At 37.8% G+C, this 10,030-nt stretch overlaps 2 protein-coding genes across 2 annotated transcripts; one reads left to right on the forward strand and one right to left on the reverse strand.

The window, feature by feature from the left end:
- Positions 1-278: 278 nt before the first annotated feature.
- On the forward strand, positions 279-3,881 carry LOC107879210 (COBRA-like protein 7). The gene is made up of 2 exons (XM_016726295.2): positions 279-1,056; positions 2,190-3,881. Exons 1-2 carry the CDS (start codon positions 510-512, stop codon positions 3,608-3,610), a joined length of 1,968 nt encoding a protein of 655 aa, XP_016581781.2. The 5' UTR covers positions 279-509; the 3' UTR covers positions 3,611-3,881.
- Positions 3,882-4,411: 530 nt separating this feature from the next.
- Positions 4,412-9,296, reverse strand: LOC107879200 (two-component response regulator ARR1). The gene is made up of 6 exons (XM_016726290.2): positions 8,852-9,296; positions 8,440-8,592; positions 7,962-8,348; positions 6,498-6,574; positions 5,191-6,342; positions 4,412-5,084 (listed from the first exon to the last, which is right to left on the reverse strand). Exons 1-6 carry the CDS (start codon positions 9,021-9,023, stop codon positions 5,013-5,015), a joined length of 2,013 nt encoding a protein of 670 aa, XP_016581776.1. The 5' UTR covers positions 9,024-9,296; the 3' UTR covers positions 4,412-5,012.
- Between the last annotated feature and the right edge of the window lie 734 nt (positions 9,297-10,030).

Consider the following 10,030-nt stretch of genomic DNA (forward strand, 5'->3'; position numbering starts at 1 on the left):
ATCGAGAGAATAACAAAATTGTACCCGCAAAATTCATTTATATAAAATTATTTTTTTTGTTTATTTTATTTTTATTTGCAGTTAATTTTCAGCGTTAACCAAAATTTGTTGCGAACAATATATATAATGGAAGACGTTATTTTTATCAACTCATCTCTTAATTTAAATTAATTTTTTAAAATAAATAAACTTGGTCAAAACTTGAAGAATTAGAGAAACGCAAATGAAGATTTGTTACAGTATAATATAGTCAAATGGCATCAAAGTGAAATTACATAAACCTGAGATGTAATAAAAATAAAAACCTTTTTTTTTTTTCAAAATTTCAAACCCTTTTTTTAGAAAAAGGGAACCTAATACAGCTTTAGCTAAGCTGTTTACACTCTTTCGTCTTCCTTTCTTGTTTCCCTATCCGCGTTTTCATTCTCCTTCGCACACAAACACGCACGACAATTACATTCAGACATATATATTAATAATCTTCGAAAATCCACAAGTATTCAAAGAACATGTCTCCCACCACATTTTTCTCTCTCTTTCTCCTCATCACCGCCGCCGCCGCCGTTCAAGTCGCCGGGCAAACATCTCCGGCGGCTGAGGCTCCGGCACCGGCATCCGATGACTGCAACGGTATATTCTTGCAGTATGTGTTCACTTCCGGATCCAAAATCAAACCGACTTTGAAATTGGACCCATCTCGTCAACCCTACAAGTTTCAGTCGATTCTCAGTATAATTAACAACGGACTTGAGGAACTGAAGTTATGGAGGGTGTTTGTTGGGTTTCAACATGACGAACTTTTGGTTTCTGCTTCTAATGCTGTTCTTGATGATGGAGCTTCTTTTCCTGCTTTAGTTGGTAATGGTACTGGCTTTGCTGGATTTCCGGCATCCGATCTTAAAACTGCTGTTGAAACTGCTGGAGATACTACACAGACGAGTGTTCAAATCAAAATTGTGGGTACCCAGTTTGGAGTTGGCTCTCCTAATGTCCCTATGCCCTCGAATATCTCTTTGGTTAATGATGGCTTTATTTGCCCCAAACCCTCTATGCAAGGTACGGATCTTGGATTTATTCCTTGGGGCACCTCTTAATATTAGCAAATACAATAACAATAAAATAAAGATTTCTGCTTTAATACTAAATTAGCAGGATTGGTAATGTGAATTCTCAGTTAATTTCATGAAGATATATTCGGATTGATTTGTAACTAAGTAAGTTGTATGCCACTTTGTTTCTCTGCTTTAGTGATCAAAGTTAGGCCAAAGTGTTTGGATATTTATGGAGTATTTCTTTTGTGCTACTTGTGTAGTGGAATGGCTTTAGTTTAGATCCATAAGCTGGTCGTTGTTGTTTCTTCGAATGGTGCTGGAGGTTAAATTAACATGCAAATTGGTTTATTGAGTGAGAGAAAGATGATAGCTTCCTTAAAATTTCTGAAATTTTTAGCCAAACAGGTAATCTATCTAACCTCATGGTTTTTTTGTCTCTCACAAAATCGTGGGGGTCCTGTACTATTTACTTTTAAATTACATTTATTGGAGAATGATAAGTACAGTTATTTGACAAATAACATTCTGAAGGATTGGAGTAACTTGTTAAGTTGTTGTTATGTGACCAAGAGGTCACGGGTTCAAGCCTTGGAAACAGACTCTTGCAGAAATGCAATATTAAGTTGTTGTCATGTGACCAAGAGGTCACGGGTTCAAGCCTTGGAAACAGACTCTTGCAGAAATGCAAGGTAAGGCTGCTTACAATACACCCTTGTGGTGGGGCCCCTTCTTCGAATCCTGTACCCTGCCCATAGCGGGAGCTTTAGTGCACCGGTCTGCCCTTTTTTTAAAACATTCTGAAGGATTTGGTTATGTCTACTTGGATGGAGCATTATGTCTGAATTTTGACAACTCTAAGGAAGTTTAAACTTTGTAAAGACTAGCTGTAACTTGATGCTGTCTTACCTAGAATTCCTCATGGATCTTTTGCAAAGTTTCTTGAATTGTTACCTGGAAAATTTGTTTCTCGTTAGCCATTGACATTTCAAGCTTCTCCCTGAATTCTGTATAAACCTAAGTGGTTTAGAACATGTATTATTTGGAAATTCTACCAGCCTAAGTAATTTCTTCTTCTTTTGCCTTTTTTTTTAGACTATACTTGTCACTTATCTGAATTGTCTATGCTTAACTGTTCAGGAAAGAGTGTTATGCAAGTTTGCTGCACTAAAGACCCAAAATTCAAGACAAATCCGACATTGGGTGAGAAATTTAGTCCACGCCAAGATGGGGATCTTACAATTATGTATGATATCCTAAGAACATATGATTCAAATTACTGGGCACAGGTTACAATTGCAAACCATAACCCCCTTGGCCGCCTTGATAACTGGAAACTAAGTTGGGACTGGATGAAGGATGAGTTTATTTGGGAAATGAAAGGCGCTTATCCCTCTGTTGTTGATACTTCTGAGTGCGTTTTTGGGCCACAGGGCAAATTTTATCAAAACCTTGACTTCTCCAATGGATTGAACTGTGAAAGAAGGCCAACGCTAATTGATCTGCCTCTGGAAAAGGCCAATGACACAAAGTTGGGAATGATACCTTCTTGTTGCCGGAATGGGACAATCTTGCCACCTGCTATGGACCCAAGCAAGTCTGTTTCAGCATTCCAGATGAACGTCTTTAAAATGCCTCCAGATCTCAATCGCTCCTCGTTCACTCCTCCACAGAATTGGAAGATTGAAGGTAGACTGAATCCGGATTATAAATGTGGACCTCCAGTCCGTGTAAGCCCCACCCAAGTTCCTGATCCTAGTGGATTGTTACCAGATACGGCAGTATTTGCTAGCTGGCAAGTTGTATGCAATATTACCCAACCAAAAGGGGCTAGCCCTAGATGTTGTGTATCTTTCTCTGCTTTCTACAATGAATCTATCATTCCTTGTCCAACATGCGCCTGTGGTTGCCCTTCTAATACCGCTCGTACATGTAGTTCGAAAGCTCCCGCTCTTCTCCTCCCATCCCAGGCTCTTCTGGTTCCATTTGACAATAGAACCAAGATGTCCCTTGCGTGGGCTGATATTAATCATCTTCCAGTATCAAACCCTTTGCCGTGTGGAGATAACTGTGGTGTGAGCATCAACTGGCATTTGTTCACAGATTATAGGGGCGGATGGTCTGCCAGGATCACCATCTTCAACTGGGAGGATTCTTCTTTTGCTGATTGGTTCACTGCTGTGGAATTGAACAAAGCAGCCCCTGGTTTTGATGCAGTGTATTCGTTCAACGGAACTATGTTAGATGGGGTTAATAATACTATATTCATGCAGGGTCTTCCTGGCTTGAACTATCTAGTAGCAGAAACTGATGGAGCTAATCCAGAGAAGGATCCCCGAGTACCTGGGAAACAACAATCGGTAATCTCATTCACAAAGAAGAATATCCCTGGTATCAACATTCCTGCTGGTGATGGGTTCCCAACTAAATTATATTTCAATGGAGAAGAGTGTTCTTTGCCAAAGGTACTCCCAACAAGCAGTTCATCCAGAATATCTTCATTCACTGTCTTCACTACTTCCATACCAGCAGTTGTGGTTTTTATGTTGGTGCGGCTATAGCAGTGATGAGATGCGGCGCTTTCTCTTCATTTCATACCCTGCCAATTGATTCATTCTTTAGATTCTGCAACCAGGTTTTAATGCTGGTGACCAATCTGTCAATCAGTTTGTCAGATTATGTCAATGTGTACACAGGGACAAGGTCTTTTTGGCAAATTTTGATTTGTAACTATTGCTTACTCTGGAATTCTTTTTCCAGACAATATTTGACTTTATACATTAATACCTGTATAATTAGCAGACCATACTACCTCAGGTTTGTTCATCATCATCCTCTTCTCTCTCTCTCTCTCTCTCTCTCTCTCTCTCTCTCACACACACACACACACACACGCCCGCGCGTGCGCGCCAACCGAGTCTATGCAACTCAGGCGAAACATGGCTTGTTTTACCTGATTATACCAGTAACATTGTTTGACAAAAAAATTAAGTGGAACATTTCACTTGTTTCAGTTACTAAAAGGAATTGCATTTACTCTTTTACTGTTGTGATGGTACCAGAACTCGAGATTCAGTTTGTAGACCTTATCAATGTGACAGAAAATGCAAAGACGAGAGGTATCTGAGATCATGACGTTGAAGACTCAACTGCAGTCTTCAGGGGTATAATTGCCTCGTCCGTGGTAAGTTGTAACTATATTATATTTGACTTAATAAAAGCACACCATACCCTTGCATTGAAAAAACTGAGCTTGATATCTCAAGTCATACATTGTTTACCAAATAGGGTAGATATCTTCAGGATTTTGCTCTCTACTGGTTTTTATATGGTCTCCATTGTAAGTAGGCCACAACAATAAGTGAAGGGAAAAAATGAAGATGGTCATACTTGTATAAAACCCAACTTCGATAAACCTATACAGAATAAGCCAATACACAACATACATCTCAGAGTTTGAGCTGCACACCTAAAAATAAACCATGAATGGAGCAAAACAACGAACAACTATATCAATCCGACAGATTTATCCTAATAAGAAATTCAAATGAAATATCTACGTTAAAAAATCAATCTTGAACGTGAAAGGGAAAAGATTGCATTATTGATGTTAGAACTTGACCCTCCTGTTTCTTTCAAAATCCCTGTACCTAACGTCTGCACCCAAGAAAATGTGATTCTCCTCAAATCACCTACGAATACCAGCCAAAACTTTGCATGTTTGCCTTTGGCACATCATGCAGTAGTATCATCTGACAGCTAAGCCTTTCCCTTCTGCAATCTATCATCCCATCCGACAGCTAATCTTTTAGACCAGAATCCAAGTTTTATAGCTGAATAGAAAACCAACTCCTCCATTTTGGTTCATAGGAAATTTTCAGGTGTTACAGCAACTATGTACACTGGCGTCTTTGAATTATATGTTTAAACTGTCAGGTACATCAACTAAGCTTTGTTCACATCTTAAACAGGAAGATTGTCCAATGTGTATCCATCGAAGCCAAATTCAGTTTCAACTGGTCCAACACTTGCTTGCTGTTTCACATGCAAATTATCCAAATTAGTAACAAGAGCTTATTCATGAAATACAAAAATTGAATTTAGAAGCTGTCATCAGTAAGGATAACAAATTAGAAATCACCTGTCTAAGGAATGCACTCATGAGGTCATCACGTCCAAATTGCTCCCGGATATTGGTATTCTGATAGTCTGCGTCAGGAAATCTTTCAGCTTTAACAGCAAGCATATTCCCACCACCAGAGTTAAGTTGTGAGCCACACATAGTATTAGAATGTCCAATCTCATCCCCGTTGGAATACATTGGTTTCTCAATTGGAGCATTTCTGTTTTGTCCACTGTTATGAGTTGAAGAAATTCCCTGTTGAAGTAACAGTTGTGATGAGACATCCTGAGTTCCTTGCATACATGGATGAAGAGACGTGTCAAAGGTTGAACCATCATTCTGTAAACCCCAGTTCTGCGATTTTGGCTGGAGTTCATTGAAAATATCATAATTAGAAGGGAAACCTCTAGATCCTTTGATATCAGAATTCACCTCTTCCTGAAGCATCCCTCGATTAGTCAAAGAAGACAACCCCGAACTATTACTCCCAAGAGAAAAGTTGTAGCTTTGCAACTCCTTGCTTTGATTTACCGAGAAATCTACCATTGATGATGCTTGAGAGACTGGATTGTACACACTCCCTCGTGCATTGTCGACAATACCACTTTGTGTTAGGACCGGGGACAAAGATTGCTGCATGGACAATGGAAGCCTTGAAACTTGACTACCATTATTCGCTCCATTGAGCAGTTGAGTCCTAGGTTGTGACTGGGACAATCGCATAAGCACAGAATTATTGTGTTGTGATGTGGAGTTCACTTGCATATTCATACCCATGAAGGACTGGGAAGGGTGGTGCAAATTTGCAAGTTGCTTCGATTCCATGGTGGTTGGAATTCCATGCAGCAAGTCGATTTGCTTATTGCTATTATTCAGTTGTTGTTGCCCTTCTGGAAATCTCAACTTGGAATTTTCGAAGCTGAAAAAGTTTCTTTGATCTAGGGGCATAGAAATGGCAGATTTTGTAGCAGATTTACCTAGGGCCGCTGCTTGGAGGGTAGCAAGATTTTGTGCAGGGATTTGACCAGCAGCAGCAAGAGCTTGAAGATCAAGTCCATTAAGGGAAGATATTGTGCAAAAGGTTGTGTCTGGGCGTCCCATGAAAGAGTTGTTCAATCCATTCTGGTGCTGCGATACACCACTCAACCTTCTGAGATACAACCTATATTTCTGCAGAAAACAATTGATTTAATTGAGTGCTCTGCTAAAGAGATTACGCAAACTTGTATGTACTACACGACGCAAAACAAGTACAAGACAGGCTTCGGGCAATTAAACTTCTTGGCATGACACTGTTAAAGGGTAAGAAGTAAGTCTTAAATGACCTGAAGATGGCTAGCAACATTTTCTCTGGTAAGTCCGGGAACGTTCATCAGTTCCAAGATTTTCTTGGGAACAGCCTCTGCATTCATATTCAATGTTGAAACGCTTAGCATGGATGAATAAACAACAAATGTGTAGATAAGTACTCATTTAGAATTCACATAAACCAAGTTGCACAGTAAAATACAGCACAACAAATTTATTTGACTCCTTATAACAAGATTAAATAGTAAAATAGACTAAAAAAGTTAGGACACTTAAAAAATGTTTATTTTTCTTTCCTAGTCATTTTTCATTTCCTCCAATTCCATTCTTTTTCCTTTTCTTTTCCAACAATATAATCATTTCTTCCATTATATCTAGCTTTTATTTCAATGTTTCTTTCTTCTTTCTTCAAGCATATGATGCTGAAAATATTTAACCTATAATTGATGCTCTGTTGCGATTAACTCTACTATACTTTCTGTTACTTCTCGACTACTTCCAACTGCAATAGCCCTTCAAAGAAAGGTACAAAATTATCTGATCTAATGATTGGACTAACAATAATAGATAGAATAATATCAACCTTTTGTGAACACTTAATAAATTTGATATGACAGAGTAAGTTACATCTGAACAAACCTGGCAAAACCCTAAATTCATGCTATAGTTTATACTACTTAAGCCATCATGTAAGTGTCTTTAACAAACCTCCGCCCAATCCAGATTTATCCAATTAAAGACTACTCTCAACCATATAGGTAACTAAAACTACTTTAATAAGCTGTTCTAACTTCCTCTTCTTACTCTCTGCAACGAAAATACCAGTCAAAATTGGATGGGGGAAGTAATCCTGCGACAAAAGTCAAAATATTCGATTACTCCACCACCTGTCCCTCATTCTGGAGAAGACAGAACACAAATAGAGAAAGATGCAACAACAGCTATAACTAAGCCTCAATTCCAAGGTAGCTGAAATTGGCAAATAGAGAATTAAACCATAAATAAATTCTGAAAAAAAATGGATACAGAAAGCAGCTATGGATTCACTTTGCTGGAACAACATCTCTAAATTGGATACCACTTCACCGTCCACCCAAGGCTGGAGAGAAGAACGAATGACGGAAGAAGGCATGAGGCAGCGAAGGAGGCAAAAATTAGGTTAGGCTAATGGATAATTCAACTGAAAAGAACTCTTTCTACCAGTTGGAAAGGTCACATGTCTCTGTTTAGTTCCCACTGCCAGAAACCAAAAAGCACAAAAATTGGGAATCTTTACTAGTGCTTGTACTGAAAAGCACTTAAAGGGAGAACCCAACCATATACAACAAGTGGGAAATGTGTAAACAGATGACAAGACAGGTAACCAACAAATGAGGTAAATGGCATGTGTAAAAAAGACTAACATCCAGAACATACAGAGCAACAAGGGAATATGTTAACAAGATGAAACATATAGCAAACAGAAAAGAAAATGGGCATACTGTCAATTCCAAGTTGATGCACAGCTTGTACAAATTGTTGATGAAGCTCCACAGACCAAACGACACGTGGCTTCTTTAGATTGGATGTATCATCCCTATCTTCAACTTCTTCTTCCTCTTCCTTTCTTTTCTTGGAGTTTTTCCAGTTTCCTTCATTAGCTGAAGATGAGTAATCAACATCTTCTGATGGTTTCTGCTGCCGATCTCCCTCTTCCACACTTCCCGATTGATCAAAATTGTTGTCCTTCCACTCATATTTCCTTTTACGAACAACATGCTGCCAAATATTCTTTAGTGCCTCAATCCGCACCGGTTTGATTAGATAATCATATGCACCATGAGTAACCCCTTTCATAACCACATCCTTACTATCATCCGCTGACATCACTAGTCAATCACAAATTGAAAATCATAATCCACCAATTAGTACAAATCAATAGTTTATAAACCTAAGGACAGTAAAAATAGAGAAACTCACTTATAACAGGCAGGTCCATCTCCAGACCAATGTGCTCAAGAAGTTTGAAACCATCCATGTCTGGCATGTGGACATCACTTATAACAATGTCAAACCCATTCTTGTTTTCCCGGAGAAATGATAGTGCAATCTCAGCCCTATTACACTTGGTAACTGAATCATACAATAAGCAAAATTTTACTTGCAAGGTAAAAAAAACAAAAAATAACTAATGTTGCTTTTCCCTTGAAAATCATCCTAAAAATACAATTCTCTTTTTAACTTAAACCTCACAAAAATTACATCCAAACACAGATCTACAACTACCTCTCTCACAGCATGAATTAGTAATCTCATAAAAACCAAATCTTGAATCAATAACCAAAAAATAACTAAAACTTAAATCATTTGCAATAAATGGTCAACTTAATACCTTCATAGTGACAGTTCCTGAGCATCTTCTCCAAGATCCTTAAACAGGTCGGATCATCATCAACTACAAGTACCCGGAGCCCCACCGGAAACTGATCGGAAACTATATCACCGGACTTCCAAGAACCGGTAGAACTTGGAACAGTAACCAATGACCCACTACCAATATTCATTTTTTCTTCAATTTTCAACAACTAAACATCAACAGAAAACCTAAAAGTATTATTCTGGAAAGCAATAGTAACAGTAGATATCAATCTCCACATATGTTCTTGAAGAAAAAAAATTGTGCAAAAACACAACAGAAAGAGACAAGGGAAAGTTGTTACTGGAATAAGAAAGCAACAGAAAGAGGGGAATTTCTAAGACATTAAAAGCCCATTTATATATTGTGTGTTAGCACAAGAGATTGAACTCTTGTCTTGGATGCGTAAATTTTCTATCTTACTTTTTACATGCCTTTATTCTTTTAATGGTTTTTTTTTTTTAAATTTTATTTTCAAATAGTAGAGCCTCAATATGAGTTGGACCCAATTTGATCTGTAATTTAATGGAGTTGGGATTCAGTTTTTACAACTCATTTAAGAACAGGAATTTTTTAGCTCGGTCCGATAAGTTCGTGGCCCGTGGGGCTTGAACAATGTGGGTTGGGCTAGTTCGTGGGCTGATCCGTAAATCAAATACATGCAATTATTTAGATTGCTTATTAGTATTTTTATTTGGTTTGGAGAATATTATGTCAAAAATTATTTAATTTCGCTATTAGAAGTATTTTTTTTGGGTGTTAGAGACTTAATTAACAAATATTAACATGATGTAATATTGTCTGATAATATTTATATTTAATAAAATTTTAAAATTAAATTCTAAAATATTATATTTTAAAAAGTGGGCTGGCCTATGAGGCCCGCAGCCCACAGAGTAATGGTGTGGACTTGGTGTTTTTTGGCCCATAATTTTGATGGGTCAGTTCGGCCTGGCCCATCAAAATCAAAGTTCGTATGGGCTAGTCTGGATGAGCTGGGCCGACCCATATTGACAGCTCTATTTGATAGTGGGTCTTCGAATCCAGCTCATACATGAGTTTGAGTAACCCATGCCAGCCCAATTTTTTTTTTTTTTTTGATAATCAGGACATATTTTATATATATATATATATATATATATATATATATATATA

The sequence above is a fragment of the Capsicum annuum genome, chromosome 1, assembly GCF_002878395.1.
Source record: "Capsicum annuum cultivar UCD-10X-F1 chromosome 1, UCD10Xv1.1, whole genome shotgun sequence".
NCBI lineage: Eukaryota > Viridiplantae > Streptophyta > Magnoliopsida > Solanales > Solanaceae > Capsicum > Capsicum annuum.